We start from the raw sequence: 25,353 nt of genomic DNA on the forward strand, positions 1-25,353 counted from the left end.
ATTCAGAGGTCATTTGGTGCAGCAAGGCTCTGCTTTTCTCGGCCTGCATTTTTTCAGACAAATGCAGTTAGGGTATGCATATTTTTTTAGAAATGGTAGGAAATGTCTCTTACAAAGAAAATGCTTAAAAACCCAGCAGTGAGTCAAATAACTTCACTTAATATTAAGAGCTGTTAATATGAAGATATACCTATTTGAAGATGTTAAATAGTGTTTTGTGAATTTGAACTATGACCTGTTTTAAGATGTTAAATACTAGTTCTTACTGGAATTAGAACTCCTTAAATGCACATGCATGCACATAACCACTTTAATTTTTCTGTGGAAAGATATTTATCAGCATTTAAGCAAAGATGAGATCATATTCCTTATTATTTTAGTGTATTTGAAGTATTGTAATTACAGGTTGCTAAACATAATTTTTGCTTTTAGGACTTTGATTTCAGTTACCTGGAACAAATATGCCACACATTCTTTAACACTTTTGTTAGTTTTTAATGGAAATCATTTTGACTTTGAACACAGTGAAGAGGAACTTTGTTTCTTTTACTTTGCATCCTATTAATTAAATTGTGTTTGTTCTTGAGATGACATAAAAAATTATTTACTAGTGATTTAGTTTAAGAAAATTTTGGGTAGGGGCACCTGGGTGGCTCAATCCATTAAGCATCTGCCTTCGGCTCAGGTCATTATCCTAATGTCCTGGGGTTGAGCCCCACTTGGGGCTCCCTGCTCAGCAGGGAGTGTCCTGCTCAGTCTCCCTCTGCAGTGCCCCCCTCCCCAGCTCTCCCAAGCACACTCTGGTGCTCTTTCTCAAATAAATCAATAAAACCTTTTTAAAAAATCTTGGCTTTTTTAAAATTTGTTTTTAAATGAATTTGATTTTTTTAATCAACCTGGAATTTTTTTTTTTTTTTTTTAGAAGAGAACCCCAGATCTGCTTTTCTAATGAATAAATATCAGACTTCCTACATTCATCTAACCTGTTGTTTGAGCTGGAGACAGAGTGATCTTTCCAAAATCCTATTTAAAACCTCTCAGTGAAATCCTGTTGTTGTGGGAATCAACTCTAGATGCCCTAATGTGGCTGTGAAGAGTAGTTTATGAAGTAGCTGACCTCTCTCCAGCCCCATCTCCCATGTACCTTCCGCTGCCCCCCCCCAATATCTATCATTTCTATCATCTCATCTCATCTCTAAAGTCCTAGTGTTCTTTAAAAAAAAATTTTTTTTAAAGATTTTATTTATTTATTTGACAGACAGAGATCACAGATAGGCAGAGAGGCAGGCAGTGAGAGAGGAGGAAGCAGGCTCCCTGGCTGAGCAGAGAGCCAGGTGGGGGGCTCAATCCCAGGACCCTGGGATCATGACCAGAGCCGGAGGCAGAGGCTTTAACCCACTGAGCCACCCATGCGCCCACTGGTGCTCTTTTACTAGAACACCTTTCCCCATTTCTTGACTATATATGTCCTGATCCTACTATCCTGTTGACCTGCATTGCCCCTACTCATTTTTTTCAGGCATTTTTTTTTTTTTTTAAAGCTGCTTTAAAGAATGCAATCTGGTCAATTTTAAAGTTCTTCAGGAAATAGAAAAGTTAATCTGTATTCTCCTGGGTGTTTAATGTTGTACTCAGTATTAATCCAGTCTTCAGGTAGACCTTTATTATAGCACCTGTATTATGTGGTCCAGGTTACTTTATGATGGAAGTAAGAAAGGAAAAGGAATTGAAGTCCAGAGAAACATTTGTAGCCCACCCAGTACATCCCACACAGTGCATGGTTCATAGGACCTCCTCAATTTAGCAGTTTTTATGGTGAGCTAATAAAGGAAATTGATTATGAATTGTTGAAGAGAAGGGAATCATAAGGAAAAGTTCAAAGAAATTATACAAGAAAAGGATTATTTCACTGGATCAGTGAAAATAATTTTCCATGTAAACATCTTTAAAAATGTTGGTAGCAGGCTTCTCCTACTTTCAATGAAATTTAGCAGAAGAGAATGGAACTCAAATATGGTGCCAATCTGTAAGAGAGTGGAAGGTCTCTTGATAGCATGAAGCTTTTGATACTAGAATGAGGAGAATATGAAGATTTAAATGGTAGGAAGTTCTATCAGTTAATCAAATAATACTTTAATCACTTAGCACGAACACACAAACTTGTTATGAAAATGAAGGGAATGTTTTCAAAAGGACAAAGAAGTAGAACATTATTCAGTATCTCACCACTCTGGAAATCTGAAAGAACAAAACAAGATATTTATCTATCTGGAACTACTCAGGGCTGACCTTCACAAGGACAGAGGGATGGACTGAAAAAGCTTCCAGACAATTTACTGTAATTTCAAGGAAATAAGGACTTCCTGGTTTTAGAGTTGTTGTGGAGAGGCTGGACCAGGAATTATTATAATTAGATTTTTGATAAACTGAGCTATCACCATTAGCAGTTTAACAACGTTTTTTTGGTGAACAAAACCAAAATGAAAAGTGCCCAAGAAATTTAATTGGACTGCCAATCTAATTAAGTACCATTCTGTATTCTCAATAAGTAGCTGAGGGAATTTATTAAAAACAATTGAGTCCTTAAATCTTTACTTTAATCTGTAAGTCACTGTCATTTAGTAATCACTTATGTGTAATTTCTGTTTTTAAAGCTGGATAACGCAGATGAACAAGCAGCCCAGATCAGGAGGGAACTTGATGGTCGTTTACAGCTGGCAGAGAAAATGGCAAAGGTAAATTATTAACTTTGACATCCTGTACATTTCTTTTTACTCCTATTTCTGTGAGCTGAAAAAGTTCTGTATAGATAGTATAATTCTATCATTTTCTTCTCTGTGTGAATGCTCCTTAAGCCCAAATATCAGAGTGCATATTATCTAAATGGAGCGTATTTTCTATTTTACACATCCTTTCTTAGACATAGAACATGTTTAAACTCAATAACGTTTGTAGATTATTCTGAAAGTGATGCCTGAATTTCTCTAATGACCAGATTTAAAAGAATTTTAATATTGTGCTAAATATAACCTAATCAGGGAGTAAAATTTTGTCTCTGCAAAATCACGTATTCCAAGCTATCTAACATGGTGCTTGGCATATAGTGGGGTCAACTAATATTTGAATGGATGAAAAATCTAACTGAAGTTTCTAGTAAAAGACTTTCACAGGTAGTGTGTCCAGTATACTTTATTTGTACAGTCACATGTTTCTATGTAACAGGAATAAATTTCAAACATATTCTCCTTTTTTTCCATGTTATTTTATTTCTTTTTAGTGTTCCAGCATTCATTGTTTATGCACCACACCCAGTACTCTATGCAATACGTGCCTTCCGTGATACCCACCACCAGGCTCACCCAACCCCCCCACTCTCCTCCCCTCCCAAACCCTCAGTTTGCTACTCAGAGTCCACAGTCTCTCATGGTTTACCTCCCCCTCCAGTTTTCCCCAACTCACTTCTTTCCATCTCCCAATGTCCTCCGTGTTATTCCTTATGTTCCACAAGTAAGTGAAACCATATAATTGACTCTGCTTGACTTTTTTCACTCAGCGTAATCTCCCCCATTCCCATCCATGTTGATACAAAAGTTGGGTATTCATTCTTTCTGATGGAAGCATAATACTTCATTGTATATATGGACCGTATCTTCTTTATCCATTCATTCGTTGAAGGACATCTTGGTTCTTTCCATAGTTTGGCAACTATGGCCATTGCTGCTATGAACATTGGGGTACAGATGGCCCTTCTTTTCACTACATCTGTGTCTTTGGGGTAAATACCCCAAAGTAGTGCAATTGTAGGGTCATACGGAAGCTCTATTATTAACTTCTTAAGGAGTCTTCACACTATTTTCCAAAGTGGCTGCACCAACTTGCATTCCCACTGATAGTGTAAGAGGGTTCCCTTTTCTCCTCATCCTCTCCAACACATGTTGTTTACTGTCTTGTTGATTTTTGCCATCCTGCCTGGTGTAAGGTGGTATCTCAGTGTGGTTTTGATTTGAATCTCCCTGATGGCTAATGATGATGAACATTTTTTCATGTGTCTGTTAGCCATTTGTATGTCTTCTTTGGAGAATTGTCTGTTCATGTCTTCTGCCCATTTTTTGACGTAATTATATGTTTTGTGTGTGTTGAGTTTGAGGAGTTCTTTATAGATCTTGGATATCAGCCCTTTGCCTGTAGTGTCATTTGCAAATATCTCCTCCCATTCCATGGGTTGCCTCTTTGTTTTGTTGACTGTTTCCTTTGCTGTGCAGAAGTTTTTGATCTTGATGAAGTCCCAAAAGTTCATTTTCACTTTTGTTTCCTTTGCCTTTGGAGACATGTCTTGAAAGAAGTTGCTGTGGCCAATGTTGAAGTGATTATGCCTATGTTCTCCTCTAGGATTTTGATAGATTCCTGCCTCACTTTGAGGTCTTTTATCCATTTTGAGTTCATCTTTGTGTATGGTATAAGAGAATGGTCAATTTCATTCTTCTACGTGTACCTGTCCAATTATCCCAGCACTATTTATTGAAGAGACTGTCTTTTTTCCACTGTATATTTTTTCCTACTTTGTTAAAGATTATTTAACCATATTGTTGAGGGCCCATATCTGGGCTCTCTACTCTATTCCACTGGTCTGTCTGTTTTTGTGCCAGTACTATGCTGTCTTGGTGATCATAGCTTTATAGTAAAGCTTGAAATCAGGCAATGAAATGCCCCCAGTTTTTTCTTTTTCAACATTTCCTTAGTGTGGGGTCCCTTCTGGTTCCATACAAATTTTAGGATTGTTTGTTCAGCTCCTTGAAAAATGCCAGTGGAATTTTGACTGGGATGGCATTGAAAGTATAGATGGCTTTAGGCAGTATAGACATTATAACAATTCAAACTTATTCTTCTTAATGCTTAAGATTTCTTAGAGTACATGGAACTTTATTATTTGCATCATTCTTTAGTAAATTGATGCATTGATTTAATAGTGGTAAAAGAAAATTATCTTTCCCAATAGACTTGAGGTTATAGTGCTGTTAATCTGAGATATGTTTTCCTTTTTTTTTCCCTTCTGCTAATCAAAACTTTGAATATTTGGACTCTTCCTTTACTTCCCTCCATCTTTCTGAAGAATCCTCCCTTTTGAGGGAAATTTCTTCATTTCTTTTTAGGTATAATGTGTATAGTGAAGTATACAGATACTTAGTTTACAGCTCAGTGAATGTATGTGTACATTGTCCTTGTTAACCATCTCCCAAATCAAGGTATTGAACTTTCCAGCCATTGAGAAGAACATACGTCCCATGCTGATTTTAACAATTGAAATATTTTTGGTTTTGCAAGGAAAAATGTGTTTATGAATAATGCGTAAGTTTTAAGAAGCTAATACTGTGTTATCTAGAAGTATATTAAATTTTAAAAAGGGAAATTATTGAAAAACTAGAGATAAGCAGGAAAGTCGAGAAAATGAGAAATTAAGGTAGCAGAGATGATAGTAAGTTGTGAGAACTAAGGCAGAGATAGATGAAGAGGAATTTCCAGATGAATAAAGACCAACAGTGATATGAATTAGGGGCTAAAGAGTTATATTCACACATAGGACAGTGGTTCAGAGGACAACATGCCATGTTACTATCCTCTGGATATCTGGAGAGGCACTAAGAACTGTGGAGATTCAAGTGTCGAATTTATAGTGGAAGTCAAGTAGGTTAAGGCTATTGGAAGCTTTAGAGAGGAAAACGCTTTCCCCAATATGAACTGGAGAACTGGCTGGAAAGAGATTTGTTTTTCTTGAAGACCTGAGACTGAGAGAGCATCCAGAGAGATGTTCCAGACCCTGTGGGGGCAGGTCTCTGGGTCTGTGATCCACATTTGTAGATTTTCTAGGTGTATATAGATATGGGTACTGAGTTTATGCACATTGTTTGAGTTGGATTTGTTTCTCTAAGATCCTGGCTGAAAATGTGCTGCTTTAGAATAAAGTTTAGATGAATTTCTGGAGGGTGATGAAACACGAGGGAGAGTCTTGGGTGTCTCAAGTTCATGCCTGGGAGGAGAGTGTGGGTTTATAACCTCCAGACTTGAGAGGGAAGGATCAGTGATGCACAGACAGAGACTTTGACCACACCCCAGTTGCTTCATCACAAACACTGATACGTTTAAAGAAGTGTGGAGAAGGAAGTGAAGCCAGTGGAATTGGAAGGGGAAAAAAGGCACCAAACATAAGATGGCTTTTGGTGAATATATTCACATAGGAGATAAAACACGTTTAATTGCTTTCTAACTCAGTTTCACCAATTGTAAGCCATCAGCATAAAATATTCATAAAGCTAATTATAATTTACTGATCTTGTTGCATTATATTCCTATAATAATCCTATGAACCCACAAGGACAGAGGACAGAATGAGTCTATTGTATAGACTAGGAGATTGAGATTTAGGGAAGATTACTGACTTCAAGATTACATAACAAATAACATTGTGGAGGCTGGCCTCAAAAACCGGGTCTTTGGACTTTGCTGTCTTGGGCCCCGCTGCCCCTTCAGTCTGATAAATCCAGAAGTGTGGCCCCTTAATAATTTGTAATCAGTAGCACTTCCTATCATACTTCATAGCACAATATAATAACAACAAAGCCCCAGGGCAGAAATCTTTTTCAAAGGATAGAAGTATTGACTTTAATGCTTTAGCCAAGGCATAATTATTAGGAAGTCATAGGAAAAATGTGGACTGGGCCAGAAAAACGTGTAGGCAAATCCGTGATTGCTGTTTCCTTAGATATAGAACATTAGGCAAGTTTATTTAACTTCTTAGAGCCTGAATTTTTCTATCTATAAATTCAATGAATAAATGTTTATTGAACACCTCCTAAAATAACCTGGCAATGTTGTAGGCACTTAGAATACATCCAGACAAGTGTGTAGTTGTCTTGGGATAAAACCAGACAAAAATATTTCTGCCATGCCCTGGTAGAGCTTGCATTTGGTAGAGCCAATAATAAGAAAAGAATGTTCCATATAACTGAATTATGGAAGGTGATCATTTGCTATTTTGGAAAATAAAGACAAGAGGGAATCAGGAGTGCAGGAGGAACGGAGGGTGCTTAAAATTTTCAGTGAAGAAGTCAGGTTAGGCCAGTTCTTTCTTGGCAGTACTGCTTTGTCAGTTACACCAAAAAAAAAGTTGGTATCATCCCTGACTCTCTTCTTTTTCTCGTGCCTCATGACAGATTTATTAGGAAATCCATTCGCATTTGTCTTCAGAGTATTTCTAGAGTCTGACAGCTGTCCCCATCTTCCACCTACCAGTCTGGTCAAGGTTTCATCTAGTGGAAGGTTAGGAGCACTTAAAAAGGGACTAAATTTGAATGGTGAGAATTTTTTTTTATGGAGAAAATATTTTCTTTTTCTTTCTTTCTTTCTTTTTTTTTTTTTTAAACATTTTCATGTATATAATGCTTTAGGACCACTAATGAGCTAATAAATTAGAATATTCAAACCATGGTTTATAAGAACAACTCACAGTTAAACTAGAGGATAACCCTATTTCTGAGTCTGTTCTAATTTAAAAGATTAAATTTAACATGTATAGTTGCCTGAAGTACGGTTGATTTTTGTTTCCAAGAAAGAGGCAACATAAGCGGGCTAAATAAAGTTGAAATACTATTAATAAACCTCAGAGCTTTAAAGCAGAGTTGTCTGTCCTTTCCCCCAGAGAGGAAGAAAACTGAGTATAGTCTATTTCTTGAAAAGTTGGAAAGTGCCAATAAGACTATCAATTTTGGTGATTCCTGCCAGTCTCCTCCTTGAACAGTGATGGCGAGTGACATGTTTTTAACTAAAACTAAATAAGAATTGGACTCTTTATGTGCTAATGCTAAGTAAGCTTAAAATTTTGGAAAAAAAAATTAGTGCGTCCAAACTTTCAAACATATTTTTTTTTGCTTTGATAAAGTAAAAATTTTAAAAAGGCAAAATTATGACTCCTACAAATATAAACACACAATAAAGATTTCATTCAGTGCATGAAGAATGAGCAAACTAGTTACATGTTAAAACTAATCCAAAGAGCGTATCAAAATTAGGTGTTTTTAGAAAAGCTTAAAATAAGATTCCTGGATTAGATCTAAAAGTGGTCAGTTTCCAACAAGGTTTTAAACTATAACCATTGGATTATCTTATTCAGCAGACACACATTATTTGCATCTTTTCCAGACAAAATTCTGTAAGGTAACATGTAACTTGACTGTTTGGGACCTTGAATCAATAAACAGTAAATTAAACTAAGTATATTTCCTCAGATGACCCTTGGATGCTCTTTGCCCCTGTAGGACATTGCAAGGACCTACCCCCTCACCTTTTTGCCTTATTTTTGAGTTTTGGATACTTTTCATAACAGCTTTTAAAGTCAGTACATACACTGGGTATTATACACAGCATGTATGTTCAGTGAATCCTTGAACATTATGTCAAAAACTAAGGAAAATTATGCACTTGGGGGCGCCTTGGTGGCTCAGTTGGTTAAGCATCTGCCTTCAGCTCCTGTCCTGAGATCAGCCCCACACTGGGCTCCCTGCTCGGTGGGAAGCCTGCTTTTCCCTCTGCCCTTCTCCCTGCTCATGCTTTTCTTTGTCTCGCAAATGAATTAAATCCTTTTAAAAAAAAACAAAACACAAAAAACTAAAGATATACTGTATGTTGGCTGATTGAATTTAAATACAAAAATAAAGACAGTGCATAAATATAAAAATCTTTTTATAGCTTATTTTGCTTGTTTTTTTTTCTCTTGCATGCTCTGAGAAACCATTCCAAAACATTGCTTCCCCCCCCAAAGGAAACCAAGGTATTCTGTAACTGGTTAGGTGTTTTTTCTGAGGTTGCAAACTTTTTTGGAATGTTGCTTCAAACTCTAGAGGAATGTTAAAAGGATACTTAGGAGTCTTCCTTAAGAAACTTAATTATGAATGTGGATACTCAATTATTATGTGATAATAAATACACAGTTTTAATATTGATTATATGTAAATTATGTTAAAAGAAATGGGTGCCAGTTATATTCGGGGAGAAGAAAACAGGTGGCCTGAGACTCTGGGACTGATTTGTGAAGTGGTACCAGATGTTGCTTTCCAGCCTATGAGCAAACAGGTGGAAGTGAGTTACACGTTAGGTGCAGGTCGACGAGAGCACTTGGGATGTGTTCCTGTCATCCCAGAGACAGGGATTTCTTAGGTTACGCTTCGAATGATGCCAAGGGAAACTAAGAGAAAGGTACTAATTTTCCTGGAGCATTAAGCAGTCATTTGCAAGGTGGCTGCTTTAGGCTTTCATTCCCAGCCAGTTTTGTACAAATAAGCTGACACGTAATGTCCTACTTCATATCATAAAGCTATAAACTTTCTTTAATGAGAGGCCCAATGCCAGGTTTCCAAAGATTAAGAAAGAACCAGTAGTAGGAGAAAGCCTACTTTTGCTGTTGGTAAGAATGTCATTGGTTATCATCTGCTTTAAGGGCAATTTGCCAATATCTGTCCGTATTTTTTTAAATCCCAGTATTTGGAATGTCCTTCTCATCGAGTTGAAAGAAACCAAAATCTGATTACAGAGATCCAAGGACCAAATGGCATTGCTCATATAGTTCAGAAAGAAAAATGAATCTTCTAGATTGATATAACATCAATCTTCTAGATTGATGTTATTCTTTTTCAGGTGTAGCTTTATTTATAAGTTGGCCTTTTGCTTTTAACATAAAAATTTCTAAACCTTTTTTTTTTTTTTAAAGATTTTACTTATTTATTTGACAGACAGAGATCACAAGTAGGCAGAGAGGCAGGGGGTGTGGGGGGAGGAGGCAGGCTCCCTGCAGAGCAGAGAGCCTGATGCGGGGCTCCATCCCAGGATCCTGGGATCATGACCTGAGCTGAAGGCAGAGGCTTTAACCCACTGAGCCATCCAGGCATCCCAAAAATTTCTAAACCTTTTACTAAAAAACTGAATTTATGGTCATAAGGGATCTGGTTACATTTGTGTCATGTAAAAATTAATTCTAGAATCTTCAGCGTATTGCTATTAGGTGTTTTTTAACTTGAATTCTTACTTATAAAAAGGATATCCTCTTGATATATATTTGTGATTAGAAAGATGTTTGTGATGTTTGTTTCCTAACAGGCAAACACATTCATATACTGGATTTTCCTTACCGACCCGTAAGGAATTCAAAGTTAACAGTGACTAATTAAGATTGATCTAGACGCTAAATTTTCTTCCATGTAGGTTTTTAGTTTTTCCTTAAGCAGGTACCTTATCAAAAATAGTTAATGTGAAAATGTTACTTATTTTGTTCCATAATGATTCTGAATAAAGGATGTAATGTACTCTTACACATAATTTGATGATTTTAAAGCCTGGAGACTGAAGAACAGGGCAGTTGCCTTTATATTGAATGTCATAGTTTCCAAGACAATCAGAGATATACATCGTATAATCTTCTATGACAAAATTGAAATAGTAACTTTTGTAACATTTTTTTTTTAATTATTTTCAAGGAGAGAAACTTCCCCAAATTTATAACAAAAGAAATGGAGACTATGTATATAGAAGAGTTGCGGTCTTCAGTGAATTTGCTAATGGCCAATTTGGAAAGTCTTCCAGTTTCAAAAGGTGGTCCGGAATTTAAATTACAAAAACTAAAACGTTCACAGAATTCTGCATTTCTGGACATAGGCGATGAGAATGAGATTCAGCTGTCAAAGTCAGATGTGGTGCTGTCATTCACCTTAGAGGTAAGTGATATGATCCCCTGCTCACCTCTGACAGCGTAAATGAAACTGCAGAATAATTTCTGCTCACCTTCATGGTAACTTCGTGAACTGAAAGCAGTGTGATATATTTTGAAGAAGTTACCTTATTCTTCTTTTGCTAGACAATCTGGTTGTGAATGCAAACTAATACACATTGTTCTTTAAACATAATCCTAGTTTCAGGATTAAATAATAAAATAGTAAGTTTTGAGAAAATTTGTCTTTGTGCTAACTATCTTGGTGTAAGTTTATCAGTAAAAGCACATTTGGGTGGAAATAGTATTTAAACACATAACCGAATTCTCTGTAACTTGGAAATTGCTTGCAGGGTTTTGGTTCGCTTTGTTTTTAACCTACTTCACCGATGGTATTTTTCTAGAATCAAATCCCACCAGCCAGCTTTGAAACACAATATTGGGTGCATAGAGATGATATGGAGAGAATTCTTCCTTTCCAGGATGTCCAGTTTCATTATAGATACAGTACATAGTATAAAGAATAGGAACAAATGTCACACATTTAAAGTTGTGTTCTCTCAGACTGCTGAGTTTTATCCCTTTTATACAATGCACTAGAAACCAAATATGCAGACTCAGCACAGCCACCTGTTGTTGTTTTTTTTTTTTGGGTTTTTTTTTTTATGATTACATTTCTTCTTTGCTCATCTGTGTGTTGGGGCTGATCCATGTTTATACATGGCACAAACACATATAGTTGCAATATCGAGCTTAAATTCAGAGCGCGCTCAAAAATTAAAGCTTGTTACTCCTTCCTTGCTTTGTTAAATTCTCTTTGCTGGTGCCCAGTACTACTACTGAAGTTTGTGGATTGACTGATGGAGTTTTAGGAGGCACCGTTTTAAATTTCTTTGTTGATAACTTATTTCTTTTGGCTTGTTTAGTTTGCAACAGAAAAAGCAAGTGTGTGCTTTTTGTTCTTTATTCCACCTGTTCAACTCTAAGATAAATTCAGGCTTGAGGATAAGCCAACTGCCTCTCTCTTAACTTCCAGGCTAATGATTTTTTTTTTGTAGGTTAATAGATTAAATTTACTATCAGGTTAGAAATGGGTTTTCTTCTGACCTGAGACTCTGTTCTAGGATGACCTAATGATTTTGCCATTACTCTGGGTTTCTTCCCAATCTCTTCAGTATCTTAGATATTTAATGGAAAACTACACAGTATCTTACATGTAGAAATCTGTTTTCCTACTGACCAAGGTGTAGAATGCCAAGGTGATTTTTTTTTTAAGTCTTTGTATGAAATAAAATCTGTTACAGTATAATTTGTAAAGCAAATTATTTTTGTAATGTATAAATCTACCAGCAGAACTGGAAACCATTCAAAACACCTTCTTTCTTCTCTATTGTTTAAAAGTTTTTAAACAAAATTATAAATAACTGGCTTTTATGAACTCTTTTCCCCATTGAAAATAAAATTATCCTAATGAGTTAACGTTGGTGTGAAACTATGAATTGTTCAGTCCTTTATTGCCAGAGTATGGAACAAGGCTGCTCAGTTAACAATAGAATGGTGTTAGGAAGAGAAAATGAGTTAAAACTTCATTTTGCATGGCCTGAGAAGCTTGCCTATTTGTAAAATTGTTTTTGATAGTCCTCTACTGCTATGTCTATGTAAGGCAGATGTTTTCCTTCCATAGCATAATAGAGATGTTTTCTGTGATGTACTTCCGGTATTATAAATAGGAGTTGTATTTTCAACAGCAAAATGAAGTCACATTCCGTGCAGACTACACAGTGCTTACCTGTGGACACCTGAGAGAACAGATGAGGTCCCCTTCTGTCCCCAGGGCCTTTGACCTCAGCCTAGCTAAACTCCATAATTATCCCTGGCCCATTATCTAAGCCTTGCTTCTCAACCTAAGAAAGTTCTGAAAGGCAAGCAGTTAATCCAATTTCAGGGTCTCACATTTAGTCAGTCAGGCTTAAAATTGGTCCAGTGGGAAAGGTTTTTTCTACGAACTGAAGTCTGAGTCTAGGGAGCAAGTGCAGATCTGAAAAACTGTTTAAATTTTATCACCTCTTTAAAATTGCTACCAACCGCTCGCTTCTCTCACCACACCCTGTTCTCTTAGCAAGCTGAATTTTTGCCACAGCTCTTACCACCTAACGCACCTAATTCAGTTTGTTTATTATTCATTATCTGACAGAGTCGACTAAATGGTAAGCTACGGGAAGTTAAAGTCTTGTTTTGTTTGCTGAAGTATCAAAAGGGCCTAAAACACTGCCTGGCACACAGTTGACTTGATAAATACTGATTGAATTAGGGACTTTGATGGTATTAAGAAATAGCAGTGAAAAAAATAAAAAGGCAGAAGGTAGCCACAACAAGATGACTTTTAGGTCTGTCCGTGGATGAAGGCTTCAGAGAGAATAACAAAACCAAGAGCAAAGCTAACCTGCAAAACCACAAGCCAGTTATTGAATATGAATATTCGAGTAAGGGGAGGACAACAAAGGTTAATGTGTGAAGTTGAGTCCGCATGTCCGAAGAGGGATGGTGTCACTGGCATGAGTACGGCTGATTTTTCGTAGTTTTCATCGGTATTAGGTTGGCAAAGCTGGTGACCACTTCTTTATCTGATAGTCCATGTCCCACATACAGCTCAGCTGTATTTTCTCAAACCTGCCCGTGACTCGGTGCCATGTAACTCTGGTCAATGCATCATTCAGAAGCATGGTACCAAGTTTTATATTTTGGACATGCCTCCCTTCTTTTTGCACCTAGAATAATTCTGCATATTTTATCTTTATTAAATCTGTCGCAGAGAGATTGGGGAAGAGAAGATGGAAATGAGACTGGTTTCATTTTCCATGTTCCCTTACCAGGTGTTGTGGGGAACTGGTCGGAACAGTTACCGGAGATAGGTCCTATAGGTTGATGGTCCACGGACTTCTTGGCTGTCTTTATCATTACAGATTGAGACCAACTATATATTTTTTTTAATTCCTTTTGGAAATCAAATCTGTAGAATTGTATTATTTTATTTATATGTATGGATTCAGAACAGAAGTTACTTCTTTTAAAAGTGGCAGTTCTGCAGAAGTAAACATTCCCAGCACAGACGGGAGTATTAGTTTGCGGACTCGGAAACTGTTTCACAAGTTGTGTGTTTCAGGAGGTCCTGTTTGCAGTAGTTTGTAAGAGAGGTGACAGAATCAGTGGTAAGCAGGTTCTTCCTTTCTTCTCTCTTGCACTTTGACTGCTGAACACACTATAGAAAAAGATGCAGGGCAAGTAAGCATATTCCCACATATGAACTTAAAGATATCTACATTTATTATGTATACACAATTCTATTGCTTCCCGTATTTTAAGTGACCTTCCAAAAATTTTATTAAGTCATTTTGAGCATGTTGGTAAGTCCCTGTGGAATTGGCTTGTGATTGATATGGTTTCCTGTCAGTCATTTGTCTCAGCTTCTGCTTAGTTTTATTTGTATAAGGATCTAATGACTTTCAAAATGACTAACAACGACGTTGATTTATTAAGAATGCATACCTCCTTTTGCTTACTTTCCATCAACAAGATGAAGTGCTTTGTTCTAACTTCCTTGAATGTCTTACAGAAGCTAGGAAAGGTGTTACTGCTCTCTATTAGCTCTTAGTCTGTTTTCTGTTATGCCCTTATTTTTATTCCTGCGTTGGTATACATTTCACTGTGATAAAATACCAAAAGTCTTGGTTGTGGAAGGAAAATGGTTCTGAATTTGACCTTTCTTTTTTAGTGATTAGTTTCCCATTATTTTCATGGGGAAGAAAATGGGCATTTGTATTTACAAATGTAACCCTTCTGTTGTGCTGAAGAGTGAAAGGAAGGATAGTTTTTTTAAGATGGCTTCTTGGAGAACTTTTGCCTTGAGATTCATATCACAACTCAATGAAAAGTGGAATGATTTTAATAATGTATTAAATGATCAATACATGCTGTTTTTAGTAGATATTTTTGTAGCTACGTGGCATGGATGCTGTTAATCTTGTTTGTACAAATACAACATGAGATTAGTAAAAACCTGTGCATATTATAAATATGCCATTGAATATATTTTATGAGTCTCAAGAGCTTGGGAAACTTCAGGATGCAAGATTTGACTGAAAAACAAAAAAAAAAACAAAAATATGAACATTAAAGCTCACTTGAAAAATATTTGTTTCCCTTTTTTCCAGGACTTATAAGTGCATAAAACAGTATCAGTCATTCCACCCATTCCCAGTGTGCTGCATTAAAGTCGCACATACCTTTAGTGGATGGAAAAGTCCTTTTTCCCTTGCCAAGTTAGTGTAAGATAGTCATTGGGAGGTTGTATCTCCCATACTTCATAATAAGATATACATTTTTTATAATGAATATTCTTTTATAAATACTAATAGTATCTAAATAAGTGAAGAGATAAAGTTCTGATGATGTTACATACTGATTACCACGAATTGGGTTGATGATGATGGACACCACTCATGAATAGGATTTCATTTTATGTGGAATTCAACTGGTACTGCTTTTAGCACATTCCCTGAATTTTCATGGGCGATTCCGCTTTACCTTATGCAGACTTAACAACATTTTTAAAGAATCTGAGTTTATACCTCATTTACCTCAGTAAGGCTTATATTTAGAGATCTTAACCTTACTTTAATAAGCTGGCAGGAGATATTTCTTCAATATCAGACTTCCTCAGAAAGTTACTTATTATACCTTCCATGGATACAGATGATCCTAGCGAAGATAAAATACCATTGATGTTGCCGGATAATTTTATCAGTTGGTCATTCTAATTGTTGTCAATGCTGCTACTTCTGTGTCTTGTTAAAGACTGCTAATTTGATGTATCATTTAAAAAACTTTTTTTTCATCTTTAGATTGTCATAATGGAAGTGCAAGGTTTGAAGTCCGTTGCTCCCAATCGAATTGTTTACTGTACAATGGAAGTGGACGGAGGAGAAAAACTGCAGACAGACCAGGCTGAAGCCTCAAGGCCACAGTAAGCCAGCTGGAAACAACTTTCCCCTTCCAAAGAAACATGGTTTATTCATTTGCAGCATTGTGTGGTTTTATACTCCACAAGGGTTATTGGTTAGCTTTGTTTCAACTGTGTTAGAATCATTGTGCGCCTTTCTCGATAAGGATGCTATAATTAGAACTATAACAGATTCCCTGTGTAGTACAAACAGAAAATCTAACCTGCAAATGAGAAGCTAGTTATTCAGGAAGTCACTGTTTGCAAGTCATTTAAAAAGAAAGCATGTGTTTTCATGTGTTATTTAAAAGGTGGTGCTTGATCCTATACTATAACCTAATAGCTTTTCCATTTCCATGTATTGCTGATGACCCTACGACACTGATGATGTTGAGGTGGATATAATTCTGCACAGTGTCGTAGAATACTTAGGGAATAGGCTTGAGTTAGAGAACCAATTACTGACAACCGCACAGTAATCAGAGAAGCTAAAGCTGTTCTTAGCTGGTAGTTTTAGGTTTCAAATTCTGGGAATGAGTTTAATTAAGTTTGGAAGATGTTCTCTTTAACTGATTGAAACTTGGGAAACATCACAGTGTCTGGTAGAAATAACCAAGGTAGCTTGAGGAATCTGAGTGAAAATTGCTTGGCTTTCATTCGTACACTGCCTTTATTTTTTTTAATTATTTTTTTTATTGTGTTATGCTGTGTTATGTGTTATATTAGTCACCATAAAATACATCATTAGTTTTTGATGCAGTGTTCCAAGATTCATTGTTTATGTAGGGCACATATTGCATGAAACACTAGTGTACAACAGTACACTGCCTTTAGAAAAGATATTTTTCCTTTCTCAGGACTTGGGATTTTTGTCTTATCACAGCATGATGATGTGGCCTGTTCATTCAGGAAGTGTCTAATCAGATCCTGGTTGGCAGTGGGTAGATAGAGGTGAACAAAAACTTTCATTTTCCTTAGGGCAGGCACAAGTTTAAGGTGGGGACAGAGATACGAGTGTAGTAATGCACAGGGCATTATGAGATAGAGAAGAAGCAAGTAGCAATTTCTGACCGCGCCTAAAAAAAGTCCTACAGGTCTACCCCTAACCAGACTCTCATTACCTCTGGGACCTCCCCTAGCCCTTCGTAAGGGCTTCCTATAATTCCTCAAACATATCTTTACACTTGTTTTTCCCTCTGCCTGCCTTCCATTTATATTTGTATGGCTGGTTCCTTAGTATTAGACATTTCTCCAAAGTTAAGACCTACAAATGACTAATAAGTGACACATGAAAAAATGCTTCACATCACTCATCATCAGGGAAATAAAAATCAAAAGCACAATGGGTTACTACCCCACACTGGTCAGAATGGCTAAAATTAACTCGGGAAACAACAGATGTCAGTGCAGATGCATTAAAAGGGGAACCCTCTTTCACTGATGGTGGGAATGCAAGCCGGAGCAGCCACTCTGGAAAAGAGTAATGGAGGTTCCTCAAAAAGTTAAAAGTAGAGCTGCCCTATGACCCAGCAATTACACCACTAGGTATTTATCCAGAGGGTGCAAACATAGTGATTTGGAGAGGCATATGCACCCCAATGTTTGTAACAGCAATGTTCACAACTGCCAAAATAAGGAGAGAGCCCAGATGTCCATTGGCAGATGGATGGATAAAGATGATGTGTGTATGTATATACAATGGAATACTACTCAGCCACCAAAAGGAATGAAATCTTGCCATTTGCAATAATGTGGCTGGAACTAGAGTTTATTATGCCAAGTGAATTGAGTCAGAGAAAGAAAAATACCATATGATTTCACTCATGTGGAATTTAAGAAACAAAACACATGAACACAGGGGAAAGGAAGGAAAAATAAAAACAGAGGCAAGCCATAAGTGATTCTTAATGATGATAGGGAACAAATTGAGGGTTGCTGGAGGGGACGTGGGTGGGAGGGAGGAGGTAATTGGATGAAGGGCGTTAAGGAGGGCACTTGATGATAATGAGCACTGGGTGTTACATGCAACTGATGAATCACTAAACTCTACCTTGAAATTAATAATACACTATGTTAACTAACTTGAATTTAAATTTTAAAAAAAGTCTTAAAAAAATCTTAAATCTTAACTTGAGTAGCTCGACTTCAGCATCTTGGAGTTATGAAGTTCAGAGTCCTGCATTGGGCTCTTGATCTTGGAGTTATGAAGTTCAGAGTCCTGCATTGGGCTCCACTCTGGGCATGGAGCCTACCTTAAAAAAAAAAATCTTAAACCTCACTTGCTGAGAAGACCTCTTTTAGATAACCCAATATGAAAAAAAAAAATAGATAACCCACTATGAAGCAGATACTTTCTGGCTCATTTTAATCTTTAGACTAATGTGCTTCTTCTCTGTTCCTTTTGTATTTCCCCCTTGAGAAAAAGGTAGGTATCTTGTCCTGTTCGATCTTCTAGTACCCAGTAGGCTGTCAGAATTGATTCAGTTGCTTACACTTATTTTTATGACGTAGTCACAGTAAATATTGGAGGGTGCAGTATTTACTCCTGCAGGCAAATAGAGTTGAGTTACAGTGTGACAATAAAGTGAAAATAAAGAGAATAAACAACTCTTTCAAGAGATTCTTTAGACCTGGGAGGAGGCCATGAGACAGAAGGAAATTGATTGGGGCTATTTTGGGCAGAGCATATGAAGTCAAGGGAGAGGTGTGGTTTTGTTTTAAAGGTCAGTTATATTAGTCTGTATTAGTATATTCACAGAGTTGTGCAATCATCAGCAATTCTACAACCTATTCATTACCTCAAAAAGAAGCACCATACCCCTTTACCTATCAACCTCAGATCACCCCCATCTTGACCAACTACTAAGTGACTTTCTGTCTCTATAGATTTGCCTATTCTGGACATTTCAAATAAATAAAATTATATAGTGTGTGCTCTTCTGTGACTGGTTTCTTTCCCTTAACATAGTGTTTTCTGCTTCCTCTAATTTCTAGCATGTATCAGAACTTCAGAACTTCTAGCGTGTTCAGAACTTCATTTCTTTCTATGACCAAATCCTGGCATGGATATACCACATTTTGTTTATCCATTCACTTAGATTGAGGACAGTTGGGTTGTTTCCACCTTGTGGCTGCTGGGAATGCTGCAAGGAAAGTTGTGCAAATTGAGTCCCTGTTTTCGGTTGGTTTAAGTCTGTCCGTAGTGGAATTGCTGGACTGGGTAATAATTGCATGTTTAGATGTTTGAGGATCCACCAAACTGCTTCCCACAGTGATAGCACCACTTTATTTTCCCATCGACGATGTGGAAGAGTTTCAATTTCTTCACATTCTCCCCAGTACTTATTATTTGCCCTATACACAGTCATTCTAGTAGGGGGGACATAGTATCTCATTGTGATTTGATTTATGCTTCGCTCCTGGCTAATATGTTGGGCATATTTTCATATGTTGTATTAGCTATCTGTATATCTCTGTAGAGGAATGTCTATTTGAGTCTCTCCCTCCTTTTTTTATTGAGTTGTTTATCTTTTAAGTGTAAGAGCTATTTCTATATTCTGGATGTTAGATTCTTATATATGATTTGTGAATGTTTTCTCCCTTTGTGTAGATTATCTTTTTGTTTTCTTGATATTGTCTTTTGATCCTGTTCGGTCTATTTTGCTGTTGCTACTTTGCTTCTGGAGCCAGGTCTAAGAATCTGGTGGTCAATCCAAGGTCACAAAAATTTAGCCCCATGTTTTCTCCTAAGACTTTCATAGTTTTACCTCTTACATTTAGGTCATTAACCCATTTTAAAGATTTATTTATCTTGAGAAAGAGATTGCATGCACACGTGCACAAGCAGGGAGAAGGGTTGAGGAAAAGGGAGAGAGAATCTCAAGGAGACTCCACACTGAGTGTGGAGCCCCAAGTGGGGCTTGATCTCATGACTCTGAGATTGTGACTTGAACAGAAACCAAGAGTCAGCTGCTGACTTTTATTTGTGGTAGGTTGTAAGGGTTCAACTTCCTTTATTTGCATGTGACAATTCAGTTGTCCAGTTCTTTTTTTTTTTTTTAAGATTTTATTTATTTGACAGATATCACAAGTAGGCAGGGGGTGGGGGAGTAAGCAGAGAGCCCAATGCAGGGCTCTATCCCAGGACCCTGAGATCATGACCCAAGCTGAAGGCAGAGGCTTAACCCACTGAGCCACCCAGGTGCCCCTAGTTGTCCAGTTCTTAAGTTGAGGAAACTATTCCTTTCCCATTAAATATTCTAGGTACCCTTTTGGAAATCAATTTACCATAAATAACATGGGTTTGTTTCTGGACTCTGAATAGTATTACATTGATGTTGTTATGCTAATACCACAATATTTTGCTTACCATTGCCTTTTATGAAGTAGGTTTTGTTTGGGGGTTTTGTTTTTGGTTTTGGTTTTTTTGGCCTTTTGTCACATTTTAATTTCACGAGTATGTATCTTCCAGCTCTATTCATTTTCAATATTATTTTGGCTATTCTTAATTTCCTTATGACCTTAAGGATAACTTTGCCAGTTTCCACAAAGGTTTTGCAAATGTCTCCAGCTGGGATTCTCCTAGAGATTGTATTGAATCTGATCAACTTGGAGAGTACTGCCATCTTAATCAATGGTGTTGTCTTCTTATTCATGAGCATAGTATCTTTCTAGTTATTTAGACCTTTGTTTCTTTTAACAATAGTTTGTAGTTTCCAAAGTGTACGTTTTGAACTTCTTTGGTAAAATTTATTCCTGGTATTCTATCCTTTTCTTAAGTTATTTTGGATTGTTTACTGTAAGTTTATAAAGATTATTTTTTAAATATTGATCTTACATGCTGCACCTTTGCTGAACTTGTTAATTCTAATGGTTGTTACTTTACGAGATTTCTTAGATTTTTTTTTTAATTTAAGATCATGTCATCTGCAAGTAGTGATAATTCTGTTTCTTTCTGCCTGATCTGGATGCCTTTTATTTCTGTTTTTTTTTTTTTTTTTTCTTTTTGTCTAATTGCCCTGACTAGTTCTTCCACTGCAGTGCTGGGTACAAGTGGCAGGAGTAGACCTTTATGCATTCTTCCTGATTTTAGTAGAAAAGCATGTAGTTTTCATGATTAAGTATAATCCTAGCTCTGGATTTTTTGTAGATGCCTGTTGCCAATTTGAGGAAGTTCCTGTTTATAGATTTGTTAGTGTTTTTATCGTGAAAAGGTGTTGGATTTTGTCAAATGATTTCTCTGCCTCTGTTGAGAGGATCATGTAGGTTTTGCTTTTAATCCTATTGACATGGTGCATTACATTATTTAATTTTTTAAAAGATTTTATTTATTTATTTGACAGAGAGGTCACAAGTAGGGAGAGAGGCAGGCAGAGACAGAGAGGGGGGAAGCAGGCTTCTCGCCGGGCCGAGAGCCCGATTTGGGGCTCAATCCCAGGACACTGAGATCATGACCTGAGCCGAAGGCAGAGGCTTTAACCCACTTAGCCACCCAGGTGCCCCACCTTATTTAATTTTTAGGTGTCAAACTAGTCTTGTATCCCTGACATAGTTTGTACTTGGTCATGATGCCTAATACTTATTTGTTACTGCCATTTACTTCTCCAGTCTTTTGTTAAGGACTTTTACATTTCTTTAAGAAATAGTGATCTATAATATCTTTTTTGTGACCTATCTGATTTTATATTGGCCTCATAGAATGAGTTTGGAAGTGGTCTCTTTTTTTTTTTTTAAGTATGGAAAATTAGTATTAATTCATTAATGTTTGTTGGAATTTACTGAAGAAACCCTCTGGGGCTGGGCCTTTTTTGTAGGTAGGTCTCCATTACTAATTTAATATCTTTCTTGTAGATCTATTCAGAGTGTCTGTTTCTTCTTGTCAGTTTTGGGATTTGGTGTATTTAGAGTAATTTGTCCATTTCATTCAAGTTGCCTAATTTATTGGCATACATTTGTTTATAGTATTCATTTACAATGTTTTTTATTTTCATAAAATATTCCTTCTTCAATTTCTAAAATGAATTCAATGAATTCTAGTATTTGAATCTCCTTTTTCTTAGTCCATCTAGCTAAAAAAAATTTTATCTTTAAAATACCCAACTTTTGTTTCATTGATTCTCACTCTAATCTTCTTTATTTCCTTCCCTTTTTTCCTTTAGGTTTAGTTTCTCCTCTTTTTCTAGTGTCTTAAGGTGGAAAGTTAGATTTTTGTGTTGAGATCTTCCCAATACAGGTACTTAGAGCTATAAATATCCTTCTAAGCACTGCTTGAGCAGCATCCCATAAATATCAATATGTTCTCTACATTTTCACTCAGCAAGGAGAATTTGGATCAGGAAAATGTGTTATTTGTACAGTAAACAGTCAATGGAAGAAGTTTCTTATTAGCAAGAAAGTAAAAGACTCAGATCCTATCACGTCACCCCAGGGACTAGGAGAACAGAAGTCCCTCCTGAAACCCACTAGGAACACAACAGTATATCACCACTCACTGGTTGGGAAGCTCTTTTATGGCAATTATATTTTTTTCTAGACATCTTACTTCACGCTGCTGTGACAGAAATACTGTTTTAACACTGGGCGGCTTAAACAACAAACATTATTTCTCACAGTTATGGATGCTGGAAGTGAGAGATCAAGCTGGCAGCACAGTCGTTGAGGTTTATAGGGAGGGCCCTCTTTCGGGGGTCCTCCCACATGGGAGGGTCCTTCCTGGGTCCTCCCACGGTGGAGAGGGAGCTCTTGCATCTCTTCATCTTCTTATAGGGGCACCAGTTCCATCACGGAGGCTCTATTCCCATGACCTCATCCACATTCAGTTTCCTCCCAGAGCCCCACCTCAAGACATTATTAAATTAGGGATTACAGCTTCAGCATCTGAACTTTTGGGGGTACACGACCAGTCCTCTCAAAATTCATGTTTTCACCTGCAAAATAGGTTAATTCTATCCCAACGGCCCCCGAAGTTTTTACTTTATTCTAGCATCGGTTCTGGAGTCTAAAATCCGAAGGCTCATCTAAATATTATCCAAATCAGATATGGGTAAAATGAGTGATGATTCATTCTGAGGCCAAGTTCCTCTCCAGCTGTGAACCTATGAAACCAAATAAGTTATATGCTTCGTGAGAACAGTGGTGGGAGAGGCACAGAAGAGATATTCCAGCTCAAAACAGAGAAATGGGGAATGGAAGAGTAGGTGACAAGTCCCAGGTAAATCTAAAGCCCAGCACCATAAACTCCTTTAGACATGAAGCCTCAGGAGTGCTCTTCTTTGGTTCCAAGCTTTGCCTTCTGGACCCACCAGGCCAGTGATCACACCTGCATGGCTCTGCTGGTTGGGTGTTTAACCCCTGCAGCTTCTGGTGGCTGCCACCCAGCATGTTGAAACAAAGGCAGTGGCCCCATCCACAAGGCCTGCTGGGCAGAGGTCTAAGCCTTTGAAACTGAGGTGGAGATCATCCTTTTGGTGCCCTGCCTTCCTCCAAACCCTTGCAGGCTTGTTGTACTAAAGGCCTGTACTGGGATTGGTAGCCGTAATGATCTCTGAGTCACCTTTGGAGTCATTCCTCCCTTGTCTTAAAGACTAGAATGTGTTCATAGCTGAATCTCTGGTCCAGTTTTATTTATTTATTTGACAGGCAAAGGTCACAAGTAGGTGGAGAGGCAGGCAGAGAGAGAGGAGGAAGCAGGCTCCCTGCTGAGCAGAGAGCCCGACGCGGGGCTTGATCCCAGGACCCTGAGATCATGACCTGAGCCGAAGGCAGAGGCTTTAACCCACTGAGCCACTCAGGCGCCCTCTGGTCCAGTTTTATAGGGTCTAAGAACTTCAGCAGCTTTCCTTCATTTCTTTCAATCTCCTTCAGTTCAAACCAACAGTGCTCCTGCTGAGGTGGTTGATGAGGTTCGTGGTTCATACCTACACTTACCTCCTCCTCAAATGGCTGGTCTCCCACACCTTGAGTGTTCTTTTCTGAACACACTTTCTCGCATGGACAGACTAAGAATCTTTCAAATCTTTATGATCTGCTAACTTTTTACATAACAATTGTCTTTCATTCATTTTCTCTTACTGCATTTTATTGTAAGCAGTCAGGAGCAACCAAGCTGCTCCTTCAACACTTTGCTCAGAAATTTCCTCAGGTCATTCTCCAGTTTCATAGCACAGAGGTATTACGTTTCACAAAACACTAGAACATGAACATGATTCAGCCAGGTTCTTTGTCCCTTATAACAAAGATAATCTTTCTTGCGGTTTCCGGTAACATGTTCTTCTTTCCCACTGAGATCTCATCAAAATAGCCTTCACCATCCGTATTTTTACCAACATTCTGTTCATAATATGTCTTCTCTGAGAAGAAGGAAGCTTTGTCTATAGCTCTTCTCTTACTGAACCTTCACCAGATCTTCCCTTAGAAGCCCTTTGTTGTAATACTGGCTCTTTCTAGCCCGGATCTCCAAGTTCTTCCTGCCCCTAGCCCTTATGCCCATTCCAAAGCTGCTTCCACATTTTTAGCTATTTGTTACAGCAGCACCACACTTTTCAGTTTGGGCTACTACAATAAAAATACCATAGGTTGGGTGATTTAAACAGCAAATATTTATCTTGTACAATTCTGTAGATAAAAGTCCAAGATCAGGGCAGCAGCAGGGTCGGGTTCTGGGTGAGGGGCCTCTTCTTGCTTTATAAGGGCTAAGTTCTCCCTGTACCCTCACAGAGTGGGGAGACCATCATACTGAGGTTTTGGGCCTCAACATGGGTATTTGGGAGTGGGGGCCATAAACACTAGGACAGCAGTAGTCCATGAAATCTTCAGGGCGTGCGAATGCCCTAAGAATTCGAATACCCTGTTGTTTTTTAGAAAATCTTTTTATTTTTTATTTTATATTTTTTAAAGATTTTATTTATTTATTTGACAGAGAGAGATCATGAGTAGGCAGAGAGGCAGGCAGAGAGAGAGAGGGGGAAGCAGGCTCCCTGCTGAGCAGAGAGCCCAATGCGGGGCTCGATCCCAGGACCCTGAGATCATGATCTGAGCTGAAGGCAGAGGCTTTAACCCACTGAGCACCCAGGCACCCCTAGAGAATCTTTTTTAAAAGCTTTATTGAAGTATAATTTACGCAGCATAAAATTCTTCCATTGTCAAGTAGATGATTTTCAGTAAATTTAGGCGCCTGTACTGCTATCAGCTTCTGCTGCTATCAATTCAGTTTTAAAACACATCACTTCAGAATGTCTCTCGCGTCCGTTTGCAGTCTTGGAACTGCCAGTTTCAGAAAGCTGCTCACCTACTTGCTAGCGCTAGAGTTTTATTTTTTCTGGACATTTCATATAAATGAAATCATGCCCTCTGTAGTGTGGGTTTTTTCATTTAGCATAATTTCTACAAAATTTATTTGATACTTAAGTATTTGGTGAGTAAACGAGTTAACTTTTTTTATCAGTAGTCATATAGCTTATGGTATATTCATAAAGAGTTCTGATAATAGGGAACAACATCTAACTGGATAATTTAAATGTATTAACATGCTTACAAGTTAGAAAATATGATCACAATCTCCAGTACTCCTTTTTATTCTTACCACAAGGAAATTTGGCTAAAATAG

General features: G+C 37.5%; 1 protein-coding gene across 21 annotated transcripts in view; it reads left to right on the plus strand.

Annotated features, from left to right (window-relative positions):
• The window catches only part of CADPS2 (calcium dependent secretion activator 2), a 535,725-nt gene that overhangs the window by 221,075 nt on the left and 289,297 nt on the right, over positions 1 to 25,353 (plus strand). For all 21 annotated transcript variants that reach the window (XM_032305737.1, XM_032305741.1, XM_032305748.1 and 18 more), the window contains exons 4-6: positions 2,655 to 2,735; positions 10,521 to 10,757; positions 15,652 to 15,773. In XM_032305737.1, the coding sequence (XP_032161628.1) occupies positions 2,655 to 2,735; positions 10,521 to 10,757; positions 15,652 to 15,773 (440 nt within the window). The remainder of the gene's footprint in view (positions 1 to 2,654; positions 2,736 to 10,520; positions 10,758 to 15,651; positions 15,774 to 25,353) is intronic.

The sequence above is a fragment of the Mustela erminea genome, chromosome 11 (assembly GCF_009829155.1).
Source record: "Mustela erminea isolate mMusErm1 chromosome 11, mMusErm1.Pri, whole genome shotgun sequence".
Classification (NCBI taxonomy): Eukaryota; Metazoa; Chordata; class Mammalia; order Carnivora; family Mustelidae; genus Mustela; species Mustela erminea.